General features: G+C 40.8%; 2 protein-coding genes across 2 annotated transcripts; one reads left to right on the forward strand and one right to left on the reverse strand.

Moving 5' to 3' along the window:
- Positions 1-2,925: 2,925 nt before the first annotated feature.
- Positions 2,926-14,565, reverse strand: LOC108709367 (protein kinase C delta type). Its single transcript, XM_018249137.2, has 10 exons — positions 13,206-14,565; positions 12,652-12,764; positions 9,723-9,890; positions 9,444-9,535; positions 8,331-8,393; positions 7,740-7,878; positions 7,399-7,590; positions 6,120-6,248; positions 5,071-5,394; positions 2,926-4,831 (listed from the first exon to the last, which is right to left on the reverse strand). The coding sequence occupies exons 1-9, from the start codon at positions 13,630-13,632 to the stop codon at positions 5,281-5,283; spliced, it is 1,437 nt and encodes a 478-aa protein (XP_018104626.1). The 5' UTR covers positions 13,633-14,565; the 3' UTR covers positions 2,926-4,831; positions 5,071-5,280.
- Positions 14,566-17,516: 2,951 nt separating this feature from the next.
- Positions 17,517-26,354, forward strand: med31.S (mediator complex subunit 31 S homeolog; the record flags this gene model as incomplete). Its single annotated transcript, NM_001092024.1, is given in 4 exon segments — positions 17,517-17,788; positions 19,780-19,854; positions 23,176-23,272; positions 25,359-26,354. Coding segments are annotated over 4 exon segments (390 nt in total). The 3' UTR covers positions 25,552-26,354.
- Between the last annotated feature and the right edge of the window lie 258 nt (positions 26,355-26,612).

Raw genomic sequence — 26,612 nt, forward strand, 5'->3', positions numbered from 1 at the left:
AGTCATGCGTGTCTAAGGTCTAATTGCCTGTATAAGCTAAGTTACAGAGGGCTCAGTCACACCGGGAGGATTGCTCACTTATAGAAACTATAGGTCCCTCTGCTACACAGAAAGCTTCATTTCAGCAGCACACAAGAGATTGTCACTTAGGATTGACACTTACTTAAGAGCTCTGCCTTGAAGGGGCTGATTCCATTACATTCACTATGTTTATATGGCATAACTTTAAAAAAATTTAATTTTTATTTATCTAGTACAGGTATTATTAAGTAATGAATGAATATACATAATATTCTCATTTATAGTTTCTATAAATTTGGTCAAATGTGTATGCAAGTTTACTTGAGGGTTTTACTTGCTAGTTATTTATTGGAACAAATGGTGAATTGGCTGTTAATAATCAATAGCACTACAAGAGCCTAATGGGAAAATGTGATAAAGGGTTTGTTTGCTACTGATCTAATTACCTAGACAAATTTAGTGCATGCTATTAAATCTGGATATTAAGGTAACATAGCAAGTTAGGTTGAAAAAACACGAACATCCATAAAGTTCAATATAGTTTATAGTCTCTACATGTAACCTGCCAAACTGCTAGTTGATCCAAAAGAAGGTAAAAAACCCCAATTGAAGCCTCTCTAATTTGCCTCAGAAGGGAAATAATCCTTCCTGACTCCAAGATGGCAATTGGACCAGGCCCTGGATCAACTTGTGTTGATCCAAGTGTTAAACATGATGGGAGCTATTGTCTGGTGCCTTACATCTAACAGGCTCTATGTGTTGCCCTCACTACACATCAGCTGTCAGTTTTTTTCCAGTGTCTTTTGTTTCTGTTCATTGTAAAGCTAACCATACGTTATAATATCTGCTTGTTTGGCAAGGTCACCAAATGAGTGGATCTTTCTCCTATATGTACACCTTGAGTTGGGCAATATTAGGCTTATCCAAACATTTGGTCCTCAAGCCAACGATCAGGAAGGAACGTTTCTAAAGCAAGAGCCGCCCCCTCACCTTTCATGCATGGAGATCTGGGGGGAGACTGCAACACTAATGTGGAGAGTGCAATTGTGCTCTCTCCCAGTAGTCAAGCTGGATTTCCAGTTTAAAAACTGAAAATTCGACTTTTAAAGTTATCCGGGGCTGCTTTTTGTGGCCCCTTGTAACCCATTTGGTGCTGCTGCCTGAGACAAGTTTTTCAACCCACCTCATTCGCGAGATCATAATTGCCGCTATGTCAGCTTCCGATCAAGGGCGGCATCAATGTGCAGATGTTGGGTTAGAGTGACACAACATTTCTGCTCGGGTAGCATAGCATTGGCGGGGGGCATTTTTTTTTTAAAAAAAACTAATGTTATCTACAACTGGAATGCAGGCTCTATTAGCCCGCACCTTTGGTTTGGGATAACATTTTTACCCGGTAGGTGCCCTTTTAAAGACCCCACTTCCAAGGAATGTGGCTACTGGTGCCGAGCAGGTTACAGAACTCACAACTTCAGCAAACATGGCCAGTCCTCCAAGAAACTGAGATAGGAGCAAGTGTGGGTGGTAACCAGCTGAAGCTCCTTCTGGGCTGTACCAAAGTCGTGCTGCAATAGTGGCCTTACACCGTATGACACATCTCTATTGTTCTGCTCATTGGGGCGACTGCAGGAAGAGAAGAGGAGCTGCTCCATGTTGCAGAGACAGTCAGGACTATCAGCCCAACATCAACACTGAACAACAATTGTACAAAGAGCATTTTATCTGTATGTGGATGAGAGGTTTATGCTTTGATTTTCATGTTTGGGTAACATTTCTTAATATTTATAAGCAAAAACCTTTTTTTTTGGCATTAAAATAAAAATACTACTTTTTTCACAGGGAATGAAAGTGCTGTTGTCTCCCTGCACCCACTTAAGGACACCCATATGGCAAACACTGATTGTTTCATAAAACTGCTGGGCATACACACATAGACTATTTCTTGATGTATCGGCTACAAGAAGACACCTGAATAATGGCAAGTGTTGGAATAGGGAAACATCACTTCTGGCGCTCTGACTTGGTTATACCAATTTGCTGCTCCATAGACATTTCTCAAGCATCTCAAGGCCATCTTGCAGTTTTTATAGTAGGAGCTTTTCCAGACTTCAGTATGGCCTTAAATGTTCTCCATCTCATCAGTTTGCTAGATCAAGAGCAAGATAGTCTTTACGACAGTTCTTTCCAACTACTGTATTGTGTGCCAGTTATTTACTATAGGTATGGGATCCGTTATCCAGAAAGCTTCAAATTATGGGAAGGCCATCTCCCATAGACTCCATTTTAATAAAATAATTTACATTTTTAAAAATGATTTCCTTTTTCTCTGTAATAATAAAATAGTACTTTGTATCGCATGTATCCATTATACAGGTATAGGATCTATTATGCAGGATACTTGGGATCTGGGATATACTGGACAAGGGCTTTTTGTCATTTGAATCACCATACCTTAATTCTCCTTAAAATCATATGAACATGAAATAAACCCAATAGGATTGTTTTGCCACCAATATGGATTTATTCAGCTCAGTCACCATCAATTGCAGGGAACTCTTATTATTACAGAGATGGCCTTTCTGTACTTCAGTGCTCTCTATCAGCAATCCCATATCTGAGCACCCGATCTTGAGCACATAAATCAGAATTAAAAGCAAACTAATTGAATTGATGTCCTTGTGCCCCCCCCTTCTTGTTGCCGACTATCAGGGTAGTGAGATACAATGGAAGAAGTTGTGTTCTGGCTCTTACGTTAGACATCTATTCACTCCAGCCGCTATAGTTTAAATACATTTCTCTTTCTATTACAACTGCTACTATATTGACACTCTGGCAGTCAGTTGAATTGGCACATGATATACATGTGAGCAGTAACGCCACGTCAAGGCTTCAACCACGTTACTGTCCATTCACACACCTATTGCAGCAAATGGCTCACCCGATGACTTGCTGCAATAGTTCCCTATCTGGCCAGATACCGGCTGATATAAGCCGTCATGGGACCCCTCCTCCTCAGATCAGACTGTGAGGTGTAAGGAACAAAAGTTCCCCAATGGATAATCTACAATAACACACACTTCCGCACACCCACATGCTCTCACTCATTCACTCACTATTTTCTCTGTCCCTGTGGCAAATCCCATGGTCAGTGAGACTGGAATTCCACTCCCCACTGCTTTACTAACTATATAATTCCCCTAGTACTTCCCTATTCAGTAAGAATTTGATGGATCCTATTGATGAATTAAGGACACCGTTACACAGTAATTGAGGGTGAGCGTGTCCATCAGGTTTATAATAGATGATCCAGAGGAAGGCAAAAAACCCCATCTTTAGCCATCTCCAATTTGCTTCAGATGGGGAGAAAATTCCTTCCTGACTCCAAAACGGCAATCGGACCAGTCCCTGGATCAACTTTCTACTAACTATGAATACCAGCAGCCTTTATTATCTAAAAGGCCTGGTTATGGGGGATGAGGATTATTATGGGCCTATTTATCTTGACTAATATATGATTCATGGTGGGGAGGGGAAGGAGGGAGTTGTGGCTACTCAGCATTTAGGGACCTACAGCTCTGCCTAGTCTATTCTTATTCCTTTGATCCTAAAACTTTACACCTTCACATTCACAACTCTAATGGGCTTATTTTACTTTTTAAAAAGGGGCCTACAATCTGCAGCTCTATCTGCTGCAATATTACTCCCTCCTATTGGGACAAAGAGGCACAAGCATACGGATGGCCTCATCAGATTTTTCTACATTTTAATGGTGAACTAAATTAAACTTGCAGCCAATCAGAAGGTGCGCTATGTTCATCTTCTACATTGGTGCAATGGGGATCCCTATTTACATTCACACACCACTTCATACCTTTCATACTTATTGCAGCAAATCACAGTGTAAACAGGCTGAAAGTGGTGTTTCTTCAGCAGTTAATTTACTGTTATGATTTGCTGCAAATTTCTATCAGGATATGGCATATTCCTTATCCCACATAGCTAATCCCATATCCCTTTACTATAACCCTTATAGTACCAATAACCCATAATTATATACATATATCCCTTATTCAACATCACTATTCCCATATCCCTTTACTATAACCCTTTTTGTACCCATATCCCATATTTATATACATATATCCCTTATTCAACATCACTATTCCCATATCCCTTTACTATAACCCTTATAGTACCTATATCCCATATTTATATACATATATCCCTTATCCCACATAACCACTGCCATATCCTGTATACCTTTACCCATAAACTTTACATTTAATGTACAGTATGTGCTACAAACTACAGGGAAAAGACAGGAGAGCATAAAAGAAGAGCAAGAAACAATTGTAACATTCCTATTCCAATATAAGATACCACCCACCCTTTTTTACCTTAACTTACAGTACATTAAAGTTGAAAAAGAGGAAAAGAGAAAAGAGGAAAATGAGAAAAGAAAATGGTAAAAGAAAAGAATGGGACAAGATTAAAGATGAGAAGGAATCCTAACATTTCTATTTCTATATAACATCCTATCTATAAGAAAACAGTAAAACAATGGGATGGAAGTTAGAAAAGGAAGTAAACTTACTTAATGCTATACTTACCCCTAAACCTTACCTTATATAAAGAAACTGAAGTACACTGAACGGTGTTAATTAACAGTGCACTGGATTACCATAAGTGCACTGTATGTCCAGTATACATTTTTACCCTTATCCAAGGGTCTGTTTAGAAAGTCCATTTAGAAAGTCCGGATTGCAGCTATTCCTTTCTTCTGGTGGGGCCTCCTGTGATGTACTGTGTGCTAAAGAAGAAAAGAGTGCATTGTTCATAGCATAACTCTGTATATTACTTTATAAAAAGATGCCCCCTCCCATGTAAAATACACATTTATATGAGTCTAAGAGCACAAGCTCACTAGCAAGTTGCCTCAATGTTATGAAAGTCCCATTAATACCTCAACAACTTTACTATCATTTAATACTCCTTCTATAAGTAATCCTATCTCATCTTTCCCATTCTAATTTATTTCATTTCACTTACCACTATGCCTCGAGTTCTTTCTACTTTCTGTCAAGGATCCCATGTGGTGTTGGTGTAGTTGGCTGTAGAGACAGACACTTGTACACTTGCAGTAGACAGTAGACGGCAGATCTGATGTTCATTGATGGAATTGGCCATGAATGGTACGTTGCCGTCATCACTTGCTGTACAGGGAGTTTGAGGTAAGTCCACATGAGCACAGAAAACACTTTACTCCTGCCATTTCCAGTTGGAATCCACTTCGGAGAAGCCTTCCACATTAGCTCTCTTAGATGTCTCAGCGCAGAACCCTGGATGTATGACTGGTAACTTATCTGCTGGTAGCTATCAAAAAGAAAGCAATACACTTTGCTGTATTATATTATATATCATTATATATATTATATTATATATCATTTTAAGCATGAACATATAATATATGATACAGTATGGTCACATATATATGAATGACACGTAGCTAAGGACCCAAACATTTCAGTTAACAGGCCCCATACATGTATTAGGACAATTTGAGGAATGGAGTCATACATATTTTCCCAACTCTTTCAGTGTTATTTTCCAACCGCTTTACTGACACCCAACAAAAGATTTTTTTAAGTGGCTGGCGATCTGTCTGATGGGCGAAGGAGTAAAATGACAGGGGTCCACTGGTCACATATATGGCCAGAGCCTACCAACTCACAGATATACAGGGAACCCACAACTGGGTCAAGGACTGTGAAGCTGCTGCAGAGCACTAAATGAGTAATAAATTTAGGACTGTGCAAAGGCAATTGCAGGTCTTTGAAATATATTTATAAGCAGTTTAGTTTCTCCAGGCTATATGCCTGAAAATGTTAAGAGGGTTCAAGTATTATGCCCTTAAAATAGCTTAATAGTTACATGCAAAGAAGAAAAATATGACATGACAAGGTATATGGAAGCTCAGTTTATGCAAAGCCCAACCAACTGCCTATGAAATGCTCCAATAAAGTAAACAGCCTATTAGTCTCCCCAATAAAAAACTTGGCCTTCCCGACTCCCATTGCTTGGTGCAGTTATAAACTTACAATTTTGGGCTGGAAAGGTGCCTTTTTTTTTCTGTTTTCCAGCTCACTCCAGTTCATTCTGGCATAGAATGAGTGCTTCCTGATGTTGCCATTTACTCCTAAGCGTTTGCTCTTGTTCATCTCCAGAAGCTAAAAAAGAAAAACATTTATCTGAATACAATAGATGTAAAGTCAGGCACCATCCAACAATAGGAGGGTTGTCCAGCTTATGAGTATCCACCAAATGTATCTATATTTAGCCCTCTAAATTGAAATTAGAGCACTGCTTACATTAGTGGAAATGAACCTGCATATAACAGAGGAAGAAGGTAATGGAATCCCTCACTCTATTTGAAAGTACTGCCCCCATGTACTTGATCCTTATACCCTGTGCCCCCATGTACCTGACCCCTGTACCCCCATGTACCTGACCCCTGTGCCCCCATGTACCTGACCCCTGTACCCCCATGTGCCTGACCCCTGTAGCCCCATGTACCTAACCCCTGTACCCTGTGCCCCCATGTACCTGACCCCTGTTCCTCCATGTACCTGACCCCTGTACCCCTATGTACCTGACCTCTGACCCATGTGCCTCATGTACCTGACCCCTGTGCCCCCATGTACCTGACTCCTGTACCCCATGTACCTGACCTCCGTGCCCCCATGTACCTGACCCCTGTACCCCCATGTACCTGACCCCCATGTACCTGACCCCTGTGCCCCCATGTATCTGACCCCAGTGGCCCCATGTACCTGACCCCTGTAACCCCATGTACCTGACCCCTGTGCCCCCATGTACCTGACCCCTGTGCCCCATGTACCTGACCCCTGTAACCCCATGTACCTAACCCCTGTACCCTGTGCCCCCATGTACCTGACCCCTGTTCCTCCATGTACCTGACCCCTGTACCCCTATGTACCTGACCTCTGACCCATATGCCCCATGTACCTGACCCCTGTGCCCCCATGTAACTGACCCCTGTACCCCCATGTACCTGACCTCCGTGCCCCCATGTACCTGACCCCTGTGCCCCCATGTACCTGACCCCTGTGCCCCCATGTACCTGACCCCTGTGCCCCCATGTACCTGACCCTTGTGCCCCCATGTACCTGACCCCAGTGCCCCCATGTACCTGACCCCTGTTCCCCCATGTACCTGACCCATGTACCCTGTGGCCCCATGTACCTAACCACAGTACCCCCATGTACCTGATCCGTGTACCCTGTGGCCCCATGTACAGGACCCCAAATTTTGATGTGACATTATTTCACTTGAAGGTGTGTAATTGTTTCTACTTACCTTTGGCAGAAGGTCCAGCATTTCCTGGCTCATGTGACGCGGGTATTCAAGCTTTCTCTCCTTAATCTGAAACAACTCCTGTGCAGAAACCAGTGATGGGGCAAATGGCTGTCTGCCGGTGGCCATTTCGTACATGATGACCCCGAAGGACCACCAGTCCACTGCAGCATCGTACTTCTCCAATGACAAAACCTTCAGAAAAAAAGAACTAATTATCTTCTTGGGTAACAGAAACACAGTTATATAAACTAGACACAGCAAAGGTGTCCAAAATAGAAAAAGACAAATAGATTTGAATTCCTCTGTGTATAAATTAGATTAAAAAAAAAAAGATTTCTGACCTCCGGCGCACGGTATCCAGGTGTTCCTGTCAATCCGCTGATCTTCTTTCCGCCGATCATTCCTTCAACAGCGAGGCCGAAGTCACAGATCTTGATGTGCCCGTTGTTATCCACCAAGATGTTTTCAGGCTTCAGATCACTGCAAAATAAGCGCAGGAAATTAACGCAGGAAATATTAGAAAGAGAAACGTGTGAGAGTGATAGTCAGGGGTAAGTAAGTTCATGCACATTAAAAGGTAAAAGAAAATAGATATTTTTGGAATAGGCCCATCTGGAAGCAATGAAGTTAAGTAGTAAGAAAATAGCAACAGATAAAGGATATTTAAAACAAGAGGTGGTACAGTAAAGGCAGATTATACAGAGAAAAAGATGCATTGCTTGGTTAAAATGAAAGGCTTAAATCACAATTTGTTGTGAGTCTGGACAGAGTGTGAGCCACTACATGGAACTGTCCCTAACTGACTGCACCAGATATAAGGGGTGCAAACATTACTGTTAGTTAGCAAAGTTAAGTATCAAGAGATATCAAGATGTGAACTATATCATGCTACTAGTGAATAGAATAGAGAAGAGAACTGAGATTTTACTCACCGGTGAATGATGCCATTGGAGTGAAGGAACTGTAGGGCTATCACCATCTCTGCAGTGTAGAATCTGTAAAAAAAAAAAAGCAACCAGCTTAATTCCATGGGGGATACTTATCAAATATCATGGGGGTTACCTATCACCTGTTAAATTTGACTTTTCTTGTCCTTTCATACAAATCAGTGGTGCCCTGGTTCTGCTACTGTGCACACACCTTTCTTATTCAGGCAAAGGCCCAAGAACCAAGACACAGCAGTGTGTTTTCTGCCCATAAAATTAAATCAAAAGATTTATGTCCCAAGGCTCATCTTCAGTAAAAATAAATATTTATTATTCACATTTTTAAAAGGTATTATGATACATACTGACTCCACATGGCCCACCTATAGGTGGTGCTCACTGGTATAACCCTGGGCTGGTGCAGTTTTCTGCTGATAGGAGCACCGGTCCGGGGTTTCAGGTAAATCGATACAATCACTTGGAGGTGCCTGACATTTGGTACCCCGAAGTGTACGATGCCTTTCCTTCTCCTTTAAAACATACCCTTAAATCTGTATTCCTCCTCCTCCCCTGTGGATAACACAGCACCCCCAGTACATGATTAAACACCTTAGGGGCCCCTAACAATAATTTTCAAATGCTAATAAACCCCCAGAACAAACCCTACCAGGCTCATGTCTCACATGTAGTGTAAGACAGGCAGAATATGGTGCATACAGGGAGTATAGGGAAGGCAAAATACAGCAGGACACAGGGAAACATATCAGGACCACTCTAAGATGAACAGTACATACTGTGTTACATACAGTGACATAATGCTGGTGCACCTTTGTCTGAGTGTGAACAAGTGAACAATATGAGCACTTTCAGTCTGAGGTGTGAACAGTACAGGGCTTTAGGGGTATGAAATATAGAGGTGTTACAAGTGTGGACAATTCAGGGGAGATTAATGTCTGAATTTGAGGTTTAAACAATGCAGGGGCCAGTTAATATCTGTAGTGATACATTTTAAACTTTACACATGGTAAGTCACAGCAGGCAGAATTTCATGTGGGGGGGGGCACACAAGGGGCAATAAGTTAGACAGCACTGCTCTATAGTAAGAATCGTATCACTTACTGGATGTTCTTCATTGACAGATTTCCTTGGTCTGCAATAACTTTGTGCAGTGTTCCCCCACCGGCATACTCGAGCACGAAGAAGGCATGCAGCTGGTTAGAGAGACAAATGAAGAATTAGTGAGGAATATATGGCACAGAACTGTTCAGCAAGCAAGGTGAATTGGGGACTTGTTAGTTATCAAAGGGTGTTTTCCCTTGTTATGGGCATTAAGTTGGCCTTAGAAAGTCAAACCATTAATGAAACAGATTATATATCAATATAAACAGTGTTCTGTACCTCGGACTGGAACGTGGCATGAGAATGGCATAGAAAGGGGCATCCTCTGGCGATCTTCAAGAGTCGGGCCTCCTTCATGATGCAGGTATAGTTGCCCTTGCTGGGTTGTTTGGACACCGTCTTCATTGCCACAAGTTGTTTCTTCGGTGTATATGATGCCAACATCACCTAAGAGCAGAACAAAGAGATTAGAATTTATAGAGTGTCTTGAATGCTGCTTACAACATGAATGACTGATAATATCAGAGTCAATAAGAATGTTAAAGTGGTGGTTCACTTTTAATTTAACTTTTTTTTTTTTTGTTCAGGTAAGTTTATTGACAGTCATGATGCGAGATAAACATTACAGAATTGTATTCTTGAATTGCAGGACATAGTTTCTCTTGACATTGTACAGCACAATTAGGCACAATAATGTAACAATATACACCTTATGCAATAACGGAATTTAATAAAACATACTGTATATACCGTATATACTCGTGTATAAGCCGACCCGCGTATAAGCCGAGGTACCTAATTTTACCTATGAAACCCAGAAAAACGTATTGACTCGCGTATAAGCCTAGACACAACTCAGAAAAGTCTCAGAAATATCAAACAGTCGGTTTAATGTTAAAAATCAAGCCATGATGCTTAAAACATTAATTCATAAAAACAAGAGACTATTGGCCTCATTCCTCCGCACTTTGATTGGCCAGGCAGCAGCTAGTCGTACCCACCTCATAACAAAGGGAACAAACATCCCAACAGATCCACTCAATAGCTGAGCCACATATATAAATAAAATACAGGTGCTAATAGCAGGCGTGATGTTACCAGTACAAAGAGGCTCTGCCCTGAGCTCTTTTAACCACTCGAAGCCTCTAACTGCAACCCCCAGCGTTGTACTGACAGCAGAGGATTGTGGGAATTATAGTTAACTGAGTCGCCTTACCTAATCGCTTCCAAATCTCTACGCCCGCAGTGTCCCGTCCCAAACCGATCGTTTTGCTCACCGCAGCTCCCGGTCGTTCCCTCCCCCAGACCTCTCCCCCAGACCTCGCACCTCAGACTTCCGCCTTCAATCTGCGTCTTCGTTACGTACCGTAACATCTCCCGTATGCCAGAGAAAGGCATGCCGGGAGGAGTAGTTTTAGCTCTGCCCGAAGGGAATTGCGGCTTGTGCGCAGGCGCGGCTGAGAGAAACAGGAAGTACCGGTAGTTGAGAGTAAGGGGAGACTGAAGGCAAAGAGTAGCAGGTACTGGGGTGGGTTTGTTGGTGGGACGGAGGAGGGTTACTCTCTTACTGCCTCTCACCGCGCTGACCCGCGTATAAGCCGAGGTAGGATTTTCAAGCACATTTTGTGTGCTGAAAATCTCGGCTTATACGCGAGTATATACGGTAACCAAATATGTGTTTGTATTACTTTACTGTGAGGCTTAAGGGAGGTTTTCCTGTTCCAGTATGTTGGGAATGGGAAATTTCATCAACCAAGGGGACCAGATCTGATGGAATTTTGCCATTTGCCCCCTTTTTCTTAGAGGGGCGGGTGGCCTATCCAACCTCCAATTAAGGCATATCAACCTCCTGGCTTGAAACAAAGCTTTGTTCAGAAAATTTTTTGTGGTTGAGGGCATTTGAATTCCTGTAAACAGACCCAATATACAGACTAGTGGATCAGGGACCAACCTTAGGCCTAACACTTCCGATAACATATCCACAATGGCTGTCCGATAGTTTTGACTATCTATAGTGTATGTACTAGAGTACCCTCTGACTAATTGCATCTAAGGCAATTAGGGGAGAGAGATTAGGATTGATTCTATTCGGGTGGGCGGGGGTATAGTATGCTCTGTGTGTCAAATATAACTGTCGAATTTTGTGTCTGGGATTGACAGACACTCTGTTGGGTGATTTGAGGAGGGACTTCCACTGTTCATCAGTGAGGACTCCTAGGTCTTCCTCCCATTTAATTTAACTTTTAATATGCTGTAGAATGGTCAATTCCAATCAACTTTTCAATTAGACATCATTATTTACTTTTTATAGTTTTTAAACTATTTGCCTTCTTCTTCTAGCTTTTTACCGTTTTTAAATGGGGGTCACTGACCCCATCTAAAAAACAAATGCTCTGTAAGGCTACAAATGTATAGTTATTGCTACTTTTTATCTTTCTATTCAGGCCTCTCCTATTCATATTCCAGTCACTTATTCAAATCAATGCATTGTTGCTAGGGTAATTTGGACCCTAGCAACCGGATTGCTGAAACTGGAGAGCTGCTGAATAAAAAGCTAAATAACTCAAATAACAGAAATGAAAACCAACTGCAAGTTGTTTAAGAATATCACTCTCTACATCATACTTCAAGTTAAAGGGGTTGTTCGCCTTTGGAATAACTTTTTGTATGATGTAGAAAGTGATATTCTAAGATAATTTGCAATTTGTTTTTATTTTTTATTATTGAAGGTTTTTGGGTTATTTAGCTTTTTATTCAGCATCTCTTCAATTTGCATTTTAAGCAATTTGGTAACTAAGGCCCAAATTACCCTAGCAACCAAGCATTGATTTGAATAAGAAACTGGAATATGAATAGGAAAGCATCTGAATAGAAGGATCAGAAGGATCAGCAATAACAATACATTTTTAGCCTTACAGAGCATTTGCTTTTTTAGAAGGGGACAATGATGCCCATTTGAAAGCTGCAAATCAGAAGAAAACGACAAATAACTATAAAACATAAATAATGAAAACCAATTGAAAAGTTGCTTAGAATGGTCTGTTCTATAACATGCTAAAATTTACTTCAGGTGAACCACCCCTTTAACTCAAAGGTGAATAACCCCTTTAAAGACATTGCCAAGTGCTTGATTGTACTTCCATGTTTTCTGTACAGATTTATACCAGATAACAAAAGAGATTTCTATATTGGGAGGCCCCGCACTCACCTGTCCAAACGTGCCTTCTCCTAGCTCTTGGTGGAATTTGTACCTCTGTATGTCCAGGGGGGCTGGTCTTTTCCCATCCACATGGGATTTCTTCGGTGCACTTCCACTTCCACCTTGTGGGAACAAAACAAATTCAGTCAAGAGCCCATATCAAAATATATTATGCATTGTATATTTTCCTAAATATATCTACCTATAAGTATCTCCATAACAATTAATGGTGGCTAAGGCAGCACCCACATTTAGAGAAAAACTGTTTATCTTTATTATTTGTGAGTATTCCTAGCATTTAGTGTAAGAGGGATTTTATTTAAGCCTTTGGGGTTTTCAATTTTCCCTAACTGTCCTAACTGTTCCACCTGTCAATATATGTTTTCTAAAAACATACAGAAGTTTTAATTAAAGCAGAGGGATGGATTTGTGGAAAACCCACCCCCAACAGGACCCACCAATGTGGGCAGTTGAATAACTATCATGACTCTATATTAAAAAGAATTAGAAGTAGATGTAACAGAAAATAATAATGAAATATGTTTCTTAGATATTTCCCTTACCTTCCAATGGATCTTCTGGGCTCCTTGGTCTTTTCCTCTTGTCCTGCTCCTTCCTTCTTCTGCTGCTCTGAGGAATTTTCATCTCTTCTAAGCCGGTTTTCTTTTTACTTTTAGTTGTTTCTTCTTTCTCTTCTTGTCTTCTCTTCTTGCTCTCAGGTTTACTGCTCACATCTGAGAGACTTTCTTTTCTCTTCTTTGTTTGATCTTTTTTAACAGCTTTTCTTTTATTCCTTCCATCTTCAGGGGGCTTCTCCCCTACACGGATTGTTTTTTTACTCTCAGTGTGTCTTTTCTTCCTATTTCGACTGTAGTTGGTCTTCTCTTCTGCATCTTGCTTCTTGGCTTTCTTCTCCTTCTTCTTCCCACTTTCATCCTGTGGAAGTTCTCTCTCTTCTGGAGTCAAACTCCTCTTTTTCCTCTTCTTCATCTTCGCCTTCCTTCTCCTTCTCCTTTTATTGTAATTCTATGTCGTTTTATCCAAAATTTGTCTTCTTTATAGCATCCAATGTGGAAATCTCTCTCGCTCGCTCCCTCTCTCTCCACCGTCCAAAAGACAGTTGGGCAGTGGCAGTTGACAACCAACAGTTTACTCAGGAGAATCATGTGACTAGCAGCAGTGAGACATACAACCAATAGCAGCAGCATGTGCCATTAGCAAAAATCTAGTCTTACAATCACTGACACCAGGAACCAGAGGACAGATTGATGCAAATAACTTCTAAATTGCTTTCATTATGTCCATCTACAACATACTGAGATTTTCTTTTGGGCAGGGTCCTCTTTACATTTTTGGATTGTGTTTTTTTGTATTCTTGTAAAGTTAATGTATAAACCCATTGATTGTACAGCATTGAGGGATATGTTGGTGCTTTCTAAATATGTGTAATAAACTGTAAGATAAGTTTGACCTTTAAACATGTGATGAAAGTGTGGGCAAGTGTCCATTCTGTAATGTGGATAAAGAAATCTTTGTCTAAGGGCAATGGCATGAGGGATTTGGGGCCTGTCCATCGTATTTTGTAGTAGCCCAGGAAACAGGGCAAAGTTGGGTGTTTTGGTGTTGTGTGTTTAGGCAATTAAAAAAAACACAGCACGTAAAATCACCCAAAATACAAAAATTAGGGTCTATTTGTATGAATCTGCTTAATGGAGCCCTTAAACTAAATCCAAAGGGTCAAGGTTCACCGCTCAATTTGGTTTCGGCACGCAGGGCCACCATTAGAAATCATAGGTCCCCATATAATATAATTATTTGGCCCCCATTCCCTCCCCACCGCACAGTATAAAGGCCACACAGACATGGGAGCTATAAAAATAAATGAAACACTTTTGGCCAGAGGATTATTAAGCCTGCCACCACGTCAAGGTAGACTCTTTAAGCAGGTACCTACTCAAACCTAAATTGCACTTTGTTTTAGAATCATTCTGCATTTCTAATGTACAAATAAGAGCCATTTAGTTTAATCCCTTGACCAAAATATAACCAGTCCTAATAAGGGCAATGGAAGCAAGTCTGCTGAAAATCCGTTCCCCATCTCTAACATTCGAATCACCGCACGTAAAACACACTTTGAGGCACATTTATCAAGGGTTGAATTTCGAATTCATGTAAGCTTTTTAAAACTCCCATAAATTCACATGAACTCGAAATTCGACCAATCAAAATTTATTATAAAAATCAAATTTTTTAAGCTGGGGTGAATAGGATCGACCTGAAAACTTGAATCAAATTAGAATCAAATTTTATTCGAATTTTAAAAACTCGATTTGAGTTGCAAAAAACTTCAAATTATTCCTGGACGTCCCCCATTGACTTAAACAAGAATTCAGCAGGTTTAAGTAGGTGAATAGTCGAATTTGAGTTCTTAAAGGGCCAGTGTATGATAAATCTTAAAAATCGAATTTGAATTTTTTGAAAAACTCGAATTGAATTTGAATGAATCCCTAGTTTTATTTGACAGTTTTGCCCATAAAAGTAGAAAATTCGAATTTCAAATATTCAATTTGACCCTTATAAATCTGCCCCAAAATGTTGTGTGAGTAACACAGAATTGGGGACTGACGCTGAGCATGTTTGTCCAGTAACTCAGGGTTGCCATCAGTAATCAGGGGCCCCTTCTACCAAGTTAGAAGGAATGTGATTATTAGCCCACCAGTCACCTGGTTGGTGGCCCTGCCAGCAAGTGGAATGGAAATGAGTGATTTGCTGTGGCCTCTAATTAAGTCCAAACCCCATCCAACCCACAAATCACTTCTTGGTGTCTGCTGAAACACAATTTATATAAGACGCTAGTATAATGAGCAACCCAACTTAATCACTGTGCCATAACAATAACAATTGTACCATACCCTGCATTTTACCCCAGGGCTACTGACACATCTTTTCAACGGTGGGTGCGTAATACTCAGACCCCAATAAACCAAGGCAGCATTTCCACTGAACTAATCTTCCTTTAATTCTACACAAACCAGTTGCTTAGGATTGATTACAAAATGCATCCTCAGACACACACAGAGTTTCCTTCTCACCCCACTGACACCAGAGGGTGACACCAGAGAGCACAGGAAACTGGTATTAGAGGGGCTGCATGGTGAGAGGCTCCTTCCCGTGGATTCAGAGCCCAGAGGCTCCCCCTTCCCACAGACTGAGGCACAACACTGACAGAGGCAATACAAGTGATATAGTTGGCAGTGTAGCTTTGTGGGTGACTCTTCCGGGAACAATACCAGCAGCCTATCTCTTGGGCATCAGCTTCTCACTAACTGTATGGACACACACACACACACACACAGAAGGAGGGGGATTATTTTGGGGGAGGCTAAGGCAGTGCTATTCACAGCGGTTTCCCCACCAGAGCAGAATGAGCTGATTTTCCCCCCTACCGTTCTGATTAAGTGGCACTGTCTGTGCACCCGGGTAGTTATCTTATACCAGTATGATCACTGTACCAAATGGTTAATGAGCATTAACCACAGACTGGAAGGTCATCTACAAAATAGCGTCAGAGTAAGGTATTAACCCCTAACATGCCAGTACATTATGCAGCCAATGTATAAGGGGATTGCAATACGTTTGGATAGGCCAGTGAGCTCAAGTACAATCATTCCTCACATTATTACAAAGTGCATTTGTGAAGTGATTTTTCTAGGTGAATTACTTGCTCTGTGTTTCGCTCAGCTGTCCTTTAATAATATGCAGTGAGCCTTTAAATTAACCCCTTCACCAACTCAAGTCTCTCGTTCCCCTCTAAGTTCCTGGCTAACATCAAAGTTAACCCTTTCTCTGTGCAAGTTCTTCCTCGTTCGTGGTTACACAGACTGTCACACACTCTCACACACACACACACATATCCCCTCCCTGCAAAAAGTCTCTCACAGCCGCTCCGCTCTCTCACAGCCGATCAGATGGAAGTAGCGCGCAGCTCCTCCTCTTTGCCTCGCTGTCCCCTCTCAGAATCACGGCTTGGTTTCCGTGTGTAACCGGGAAGCGAGGGAGACTGGCAGCAGCAGCAATTATGAGTTCTCATATGTACCCCAGAATAGGGCTGAGAATTTGTGCCACTCCCACCCCAGATTTCATACGATTTCGACATCCTAAAGGCTACAGAATATCACTGAGAAACCTTACACTACGGGTCCCCATTGATTGCTACAGTAGCCATTCAGCACAGGGACTGCCACAGGGTTTTGAACCGGACAGACAGCTTTTTCCAGGTACAGTCCGGTTTGCAACTACAGTATCTGGCCGGTTGTCTCACTTCTGTAAACTGGACAAAAATGCTGCTGCTCTGCCCCTTACAAAAGCTCCCCCAGTCCTTGGTCTGTTATGAGTGTTGCCAACTTCCCTACCGGCTGCCTGTCTGCAACGCAATGTGCTGAACACCTCCTCCGTACTGTGAAGTAAGCTCTCCCATATAGTAACTGAGCAGCACACAGAGTTTTGCCCGCCCACATCACCAAGCCCTCGCTCGCAAGCTCCATACGTCACTGTGACTTGATTGATACTCTCTCTCAGTCAGTCTGCAGCAGAGAGACGTCACGTCACGCAGCTGAACGTCTCCCTGTCAGGGAGTTTAATGCTGTTCTAGCCTTTTTCTCTATAATTTGATGCGGAAAATTGCTTACAAGATTATATAACTGACCTGGATGCACTAATATCTAGTTCCATATTGCCTATACCCTACTCTGCCAATCCTTTTAGCAAGAAGACTGAACAAGCCTCAGACCTAGCGATCACTGAAAACATGCAGCATTTGCTTTACTACATATATTTTGAATAAAGTGTCAGCTATTTTCTGCCGCTCCTATGATAACATATTTTTATAGGCGCATTTAATAAGAGCAGGCATCAATGAACGCAAAGCTACTGACACCAGAGAGGAATCTGCATATTATGATGATTTCCTGTGTGCTCCAGATCGAGGCTTTGCACGCATTCTAATATTTCTGGCGTCAGCTGAGACGTCCTTCACCGGCATTTGATCATTTCCGGCTGGATTGGTTGCTTTACGGTGTTATTGCTGGTGAGATTGGAGGCTAATTTCCCTGTAGTGCTGTTATGGCTGCTGCTGCGATGGAGGCAGGTAATGAATATCAGTGGCTGTGTGACTAAAATGCCTTTAAGCTTCTGGTTTCGCAGGTCTATCGTAAGGGCAATAAAGGGACTGTATTTTCACAATAAGAAAGAATAAGAAATCTAAGGCTTCTCTAGAACCAGGAGAGTTGGGCTCCAATAGAGTTCCAGCAGCTGCCACTGACATATTTAAGTAACATTTTAAAGAGAACTTTTATCATTCACTTCAGTCCTTGTCCCAGAAGTAGAGCTTACAGTCTAATGTCTGTGTCACACACATGTACTAGGGTCCATTCCTTTAGGGGTCATTAAACTTGCCTGTATGTTGTAGGGGTGTCTAAGAAAACCTTAAGGAAACCCACAAAAAAAAAAAAAAAAATACATATAGACTTCGAATAGAGTCCGTACTCTCAGGTCTTAAAAATCAAATTTTTTTTATTAATAAAAGCTAAAGGGCCCCACTAAGACCTTTCTCAAAGTATCAAATAAACCATGGATATGCCTTATATCAACATACTGGCGGGAAAACCGCTTCAGTAAAGATGACTGTAGACTTCGTCAGATGCAAGCGCCCGGTGTTTCAGATATCTATAGCATAACTTCCATTAACATTAAACAGGCAATAAAATTCGCATTTATACTACTATTCAATATTTATACAAATAAACAATTAAAAAAGAAACAAAAAAAGAAGAAAAAAAATTAAATACATAAAAACAGATACAAAGTAACGCTGCTCTTGATTGTAACCATCCTATACTTTCCTCCTGCCTAATCTTAAAGTTTAAACAGACCAAACTATGTCACAAATGTATTGAAAATGGAGAATGGCACAAAGTAACGTCAGTCTGTAGCTTTTATTAATAAAAAAAGTTTTATTTTTAAGACCTGAGAGTGCGGACTCTATTCAAAGTCTGTGTTATATTTGTTGATTCTGCACCCAGGCACATCACTTGGTTTTTTCGAGAGTGCTGGCATCTCCGCCATTCGATAATTTCGCCGGGTGCTAACCCAATTCAATATAAAGTCCAAAAATAAAAGGAAGCACTCACGGCATAAAGTTTGTTAGAAGTCCTTTACCGAATCATATAAACATCTACGTGTTTCGGTACCTCAAGGATCCTGATGACTTGGAATATATATATATATATATATATATATATATATATATATATATATATATATATATATATATATATATATATATATATATATAGAGGATCAGCACACACTGTAGTTGAAGTGAAGAAATGCTTTATTTGCATACAGTGTTACATATTAATCCGACACAGTGCTGCGCAATATGTTGGTGCTATATACAGTAAATACATGTTAATAATAATACAAATATACATATATATATTATATTATATAGTATATACAAATAAATACATATTTAGATTGCAGTAAATATTTGGATTTAGATATTTCTTGCATTTCTGTCAGGTGTTGTAAAATGTAGGTTGTAACAGGAATAAATGTAACTGTAAAAAAATGTTCCTCTGCCATTTACTGGAACATAAAAACCTTGTGTTTCTGTGGCAGGGGGATGGTTGTAATGTGTTAAAAAAAAATGCCTCGTTATCCAGAGGGATAGACTTCAGTGCAGGACTGTGGGTGAATCCAATGGCACCTTTAATTAGAAAAATATAGTTTTTATTAAAAAAAAAGCCTTTCTTTGAAAAGTTTTGAAATATATTAATAATATAAGGACCTGCTATGTTCAGGGGTATAGTTTCTTTGTAAATGTACCCCTCAATCCACCTATATCCCTCAGTCCTTACATGTCGGATTGTGAGTTGGCAACTTTATACTACCATTTTCGTTTCTTGGGTGTTAAAAATAAGGATTTGAGTTCATTTTTTTTCTCTTTTTTTGATGAATATTTGATCAAGGTAAAATATCCTATAAACGTTATTAATTACTGTAGATATATTAATGATATTTCTTACTATTGAATCACTGATAAAAATGCTGTTATTTGTCTTTTTCACATTCCAGATGAGCAACATCGGATTCGCTTCCAGTTAGAATTAGAATTCGTTCAGTGTTTGGCAAACCCTAATTACCTCAACTGTGAGTATTTCTGAATCCCTGTTCTATTTTTGATGGAATCCAAAAATCTTAAAAAAAAAAACCCAATGCCTGCCATTTTGTATAAAATACTTTGGCCATAGGGATGGAGTCCCTGTCTATGGAAAGAAAGATATGTTTACTTTAACACACAAATAAATGCACTTCATACCTTATACAGCAAGTATTTATCAAATAAAAATAACTATCAAATAAAGGTTGTGCTGGTCAATAATAGGCTTTGTATAATTATCTCTTTTGGTTGTCACTACATTTGAAGCAGGAATACGTTTGTCTAGTTTAATCTACACAACCGTCTATAGCTGAATCAAGGGAAGTTTAACAAAACGTACCAACACTTCGGGTCAGGGCACACAGGCAGATTCGGGGAGATTAGTCGCCCAGCACCTCTTCTTTGGGTTGACTAATCTCCCCAAACTGCCTCCCCTCCGTCTTAAATGTAAAACAGCAGCGCAATGGCACTCGGAGCGATTCGTTTTCGAAAGCCACCCGAAGTTGCCTCAAGAGGTAACTACGGTCTACTTCGGAAAACTAATCGCTCCAAGTGCCATCCCTGCCGGTGATTTACATTTTAGCTGACGGGAAGGCAGAGGAGGCAGTTCGGGGAGATTAGTCGCCCCAAAGAAGAGGAGACTAATCTCCCCAAATCTGCCTGTGTGCCCTGACCCTTAAACATATACCCCTTGTTTTTAACCCCACTAATAAATCACTCACCTGTGTAAATAAAACTTCCTTCCCAAAGTAATTTTTTTTAAATTGGCAAGTGCCCAAATCTGTACTTGGTGTAGTCTCATTAATGCTTTATACACAGACAGAATGTTAGCCTCCTTATATTGAAGTACTTTCATTTCTGTGGGGTGAATATGCCTATTGTATTTACGTTACATGCAAAATGGCTAATGCCTGCTTTGGCTATGTATTAGTAGCAGACCTTTCATGAATGGCATACATGGTATTCAGGGGACTTCGATGTGGCTAACCAAGCAGAGGGGGGTAGAAAAGTTTTTCAAGTAGTACTGGGGTTGTTCAGTCTGGTACAAAAGGAAACCACAAACTCTTTTTTTTGTAAATGTGTGAGTTATTCAAGGGTAAACTATGAGGAAAGGTTCTTTCTCCCAAATAAAATCTTCTCTGTCATTGCTGGAATCCTTTCCAGTAAAATTACAAATTATTAACTCTTGTGGTTGGGTTTCTCAGTCGTAAGATGAAGGCAGACTTTCATCATTTTTGTGATTGCATGTTGGCCTCCAGAGGTCTAAATGATTAATGTGGCAAGGGTCTTTTATGAAAGAGTGCAAATTAGAATGTTAATTCTTTAATGTAAGTTCCGTATAATTGTAAATATCTTGTAGAATTAAAGAAAAACGATCACTTTCCTGATACCCTGGGCTGATGCTCCTATTAGAAAAAACTGCACCGGCCTGAGTAGAGCAATCCTCTTCTTTTTCTTTCTTTGATGCCTGGGGCAGAAGTATGTGCAGTAGTGTAAAAAAACCACCCTTTTAAATTAAAGCTCGGCTCTTCACTTTTCTGCATGTGTGTACCTGCACAAAGAAAGTAAAAGTAGAAAAAGGATCACTCCGTGATGCTTGCATAGCACTGGCTTTATTGGGGATTGGGTAAGTGATAACAATCACTGGGGGGGGTGGTTCATTTGGCATTTGCACCCCAGTGATTTGCACTTTAGTTCTCCTTTAAGTCTTGTTTCTAAATAACATCAGATTTATATAATTGTGTATAGTGATTACATGTGGGAGGCTATTTGTCCGGTGTTTTATGTTAAAGGGGCAATAAATACTCAATAAATAAATACTCTATTAACCTACAAAATAGGGTTTGTGCTAGGCATGAATTCTATTGGTCTCCATGGCTTATTGTCCAGAGTTGGTAAATGAACCCCACTGAGTTTTAATAAACAAGGGTTGTCATTGTTTAGGAAAGGAGAGCTCTGTCTACTATTAATGTCTGATCTTATTAACCACCAACTTCTTAAAAGATTATGTTATCTAAAATGTAGGTTGGTCACTACAAAGCCCTGCATGGCTGCCTGCAGTGTTAAAAAGGAGACTGCTTATCCTCTAAACAAAAAGACACTGTATGGAGTAATAATAGAGTATAGTTAAACCTATATTAAATCCTATTTTATGGTTTTAATTGAATTTGGATGATAGATTGAATGTAGCTAGCATCAACTGCTTAAACATTTTGTCATCTCCTTAGCGGCGATGCGTTTTCAATAGTCGCCTTTCAGGCGACTATAGAAAACGCATCGCCGCGTGTGCATTAGCGCAGGCGACTTTTCATTCTAGCCTATGGGGAAAACCGCTGAGGCATTTTGGGGAGATAGTCGCGCAAAAGACGAGGCGATTAGTCGCCAGGCGACAAAATCTCCCCGAATCTCCTCATGTGGCCTTACCCTTAAAGCGATACCAACATGTTCCTATAAAAATTATAGGAACAATGTCAGTATCAAGTAGTTGCAGCGCCCTGAATAGTTCCCCTGAAAGCCGCCCCCAGCCCCGCAAACCTTTGCGCAGCGGACACAGATAACTGATCTTCTGTCTTGCTTCCGTTATGCTGGGGGCGGAGCGATCCTTCCCTAGGCTAATTAGCTTGCGCCGCCCCCAGGATGGATTGCGCCGCCCCCAGCCCAGCGTCACTGAAACCGCACAAAACAGCACAAAAGATCTTTTAGCTGTGTCGGACCGTCGGGTCAATGAAGGTTCGCGGGGCTGGGGGTAGAGTCCTGTAGCGGGAGAAATTCTGGGTGTGGGTATAGACACGGGTCAGCCGTTCTGTGGGTTTGAGGGTCGGCCGTGGGTCTTCTCAATATCGATTGTACTCCTTTTTTCTGATCACATCTACTTCCGATGATGTCACTTCCGGTTTACAATGACAGCACTTCCTGATTCTTGATTGTCAGTGGGTCCGGGTTGCGGATAAGGTACTTGCGGGTCGGGTAGCGGGTACGAATTAGGGTTGCGGATTGCAGGTTGCGGGTCCTCGATTCATACGATCTGATCTTTGCGTATATGGCCAGCTTTAGACTTTAGAATGTAAGAAAAATGGCAAATAAAGCAACTATCTTGAGGTACTGTTACTCAGGGACAATTTAATGCAACAAGGAGCAAGTTAGTGCTTTGATTTGTTAACTGCATGGTATGGTAACCAATTCTCTGTTAACTTTCTCCCCTATTAATAACATGGGCACCAAGTCTTATTTTTACTGGCCTGGCAAAATTCAGGGGGGCAGACAAGAATCTGCTGAATGCATTAAAACAGTAGTACTTTTTTCCTCCACAGTTTTGGCCCAAAGAGGATACTTTAAGGACAAGTCTTTTGTGAATTATCTGAAATATCTGCTGTACTGGAAAGATCCAGAATATGCCAAATATTTAAAGTAAGTAATAATGTACAAATAACTGGTTTAGTATCTATTACTGTTTTTTAGTTCAATACGAGCAGTTTAAGACCTAGAGCAGGGGTCAGCAACCTTTACTATCAAAAGAGCCATTTTGCCCCCTCTTCCACTAAAGAAAAATAGTTTGGAGCCGCAAAACATAACACTGCTTATAAACTTTTAAAAGTTTTAATCTTTTTTTAATTTTAACTGTTACAACAACAGAATACAACAAACAGAAGTGCAGTGTGAATGTGTAGGCCTACTTTGAAATAAATTAAACACTGAAAAGCCCTATTAAATGCTAGTGTTCTCATCTGTTTATAGGCGAGGGCTATAGACGTTATTAAAATATGCGTCACATCCACGTCTATAGCCCTCGCACCTGCTACAGCTGGACTCTGGAGACTTCTCTTGTCTTGTGTGTGACCACAGTAAGGACCACGATGAATCATCTTGCTGCGGCTCAGTCTTGCCTGTCACTCCTGGGATGTCTATACAGCCCTCGCACCAGTGGCGGCTTCCTGAATGTACAACCGCAGTAAGCTAACCATTAGCTTACTGTGGTCGCACACTCAAGAAGCTGCCAGCAGGTGCGAGGGTTGTATAGACAACATGACAGGCAAAGCCGCAAGACCGAGCCGCAACAAGCAGGATGAAGAGCCGCGGGTTGCCTACCCCTGACCTAGAGCATATTAAATAAATAAGACTACGGTACTTTGAATTGGGGTCAGAAGGCAAGCTTTTTCAGAAGTTGACATTTCTTTGAGTTTTCACCAGTGAAAAATCAGAAACACTTCTGGAAAAGACCCAAGGGCTGGATATGGCCATCTAAGAGATTTTTATGGTTCCTCAAGCATATTGCATAGTGAATAATTGGCCCAATATATGGACATATATATAACAGGATGGACAGCACTAACCTAGATTGTACTATTTCTGTAAAATGTAAAGGTTGTAGTTTTACTGATATATAAAGGCATAATTGTTGTGCATTCTATATCTGTCAGACTTTTGAGTGTTGGGTTCATCTTCATGGATACAGATAAAAATATGGATAGGTACAGTTTGTTTTAAGTGGTGGTGTAAGAAATAGTTTTAACTAGTAGACTTTTTCTGAAGCTGCACAGGGATACCCCAAGACTTTGCTAACCTGATATGAAACCAGCTACTGATGGGATGATTGGAGGGCTGGCCATCACTCAGGGCAGTTGGCTTATCAGTCTTAGTTATTTATTTTAGGCAGCATATGAGATCTTCAGTCCCCTATTCATGATATAATTGGGCTAGGCAGAGTAGGCACCTCTAGCAGCCCAATTGCCCTGCTACTGATGCACTATGTACAACATATTTCCTTTATTTAGTCTAATTCTTTATGCATTTGTAGTTGCACGTTGAGCAGTGTATAATTTACTTTACAAACAAATATAGTATCTTTATTGTGCAATATTTGGATCTTCTGTGCAGACTGGAAGCCATGAAGCTTTTTTTGGAGGGTAAAAGGAGAAGGAAAGGTTAAAACTAAGTAAGCTTAATCAGAAAGGTCTATAAAAATACACCAGTAAACCCTTTGAAGTAATGCTGCACAGAGTCATCTGTCAAAAGAAACACAGCATTTCTGTTCTTCTATTGTGTATAAATGGGCTTCTGTATCAGACTTCCTGTTTTCAGCATAAACCTCCAGGGCTAGGGCTTGAGCATGCTCAATCTGAGTCGAAAGCTATGAGCGAGCAGGGAAACTCAGCTAGGAAGTGATGTCACACCAAGCTATTATGGCAGCTGCTATCCTAAACAAACAGAGAGAAGTTCTAGAGCTGTTTACTCAGGTATGGTAAAGCATTCCTGCAGAATAAATATAGAATTCTAGCTTGCACTGTTGCGGTTGATCTATTGGCAATAATCTGTCTCAGTAGCTTTCCTTCTTCTTTAAAGCATGCCTTTTAGTCTCTCTATGTGGACAGCACAGAATTAAGAGTTTATATTGTGTTATTAATGAACTTGTATTGGGAAACCATTTGTGTTCTGAAACTTCACTGGAAGACAAAAATGTCTGTTTCCCTGGTTTATTTCTTTTTCTGTTCTCTAGGTACCCACAGTGCTTACATATGTTGGAACTGCTGCAGTATGAACACTTCCGGAAAGAGCTGGTAAATGCCCAGTGTGCCAAATTCATCGATGAACAGCAAATCTTACACTGGCAGCACTACTCTCGCAAGAGGATGAGAATGCAGCAAGCCCTGGCAGAACAGCAGCAGCAAAACAACACTTCCAGCAAATAAATGTGCCCAGTTGTCTCCAGACAGCTATGTGTTTGAGACTTGCCCCTGTTCAAGCCAGTCATGCGGGAGTCCAAGGCCTCCATGATTGGACTATGACTGCAGATGCACATCGCTATGAAGTTGTAGATCATGGTGTCATATAGTGACTATGCCACGATGGACTGTTTATACAAGCACAATCCCTTGCAGATACAGTTGAATTCTAGCCTTGATGTGCTCTGTTGGATCATAGTCACTTACCCTCTGGCCAGTGACTAAGCTATATAACAATTCACTGTACAATAAAATAAAAATTATACAGGCACATCATCGTAGAACATAGAAGTTAGTAGCTCATTCCAAGCTTGAATGGCTGATAAGAATGTAAATAATTGTCAATATTTGTTGACAATTGCTAGCTGGAGCACCCAGGCTGTGTAGCGTGGATTATTCTCCCAACAATATATAAGGGTAGGACTACACGGACGTTTTCGGCGCGATCCGATGCGCTTTGACAAAATGCATGCGACGGAAATAAGGTAAGCGATAGAAATGTCGGATGAAGTCGGAGCATTGATACGACATGACTGTCAGATGCAGACGCAGCGTCTGCATCCAACGCAGCGTCTGCATCCGACAGTCGCGTCAACACTGCGACTTCATGTGTTTTGTTGCATCGGATCTCGCTAAAAACATCCGTGTATTCCTGCCCTTAGTCTTAAAGAATGATGTTAGCCATGTAAGAGCTTTGTTTTTTGTATTCATTTCCTTCTGCTTCAAAAATGTTGTTTTGGGACCAGAAATAAATACATTTTTTCACTTGCTCTCTGTTTTGCTTTTTTTACCATTTTTTTCTTTGAAGTTTTATTTGTAATGTTTCAGGTAGTCGCTTTCTGACATGTGTTGTTAATTTAATAGCCTTCTTTCAAAAGAAACACTGGTGCAGAAATGCACTGTTTTATCTATATTCTTTAACCCAAGTCCAAAGGATTTTCACTGGAATGAAATTTTTTTTTCAGAATGCCCCAAACTGGAAGTTGATGGGAGTCAGGACTTAGGGGCCCAGATGTGGTTTAGTGACA

Source organism: Xenopus laevis, chromosome 2S, assembly GCF_017654675.1.
Source record: "Xenopus laevis strain J_2021 chromosome 2S, Xenopus_laevis_v10.1, whole genome shotgun sequence".
In the NCBI taxonomy this organism is placed as follows: Eukaryota; Metazoa; Chordata; class Amphibia; order Anura; family Pipidae; genus Xenopus; species Xenopus laevis.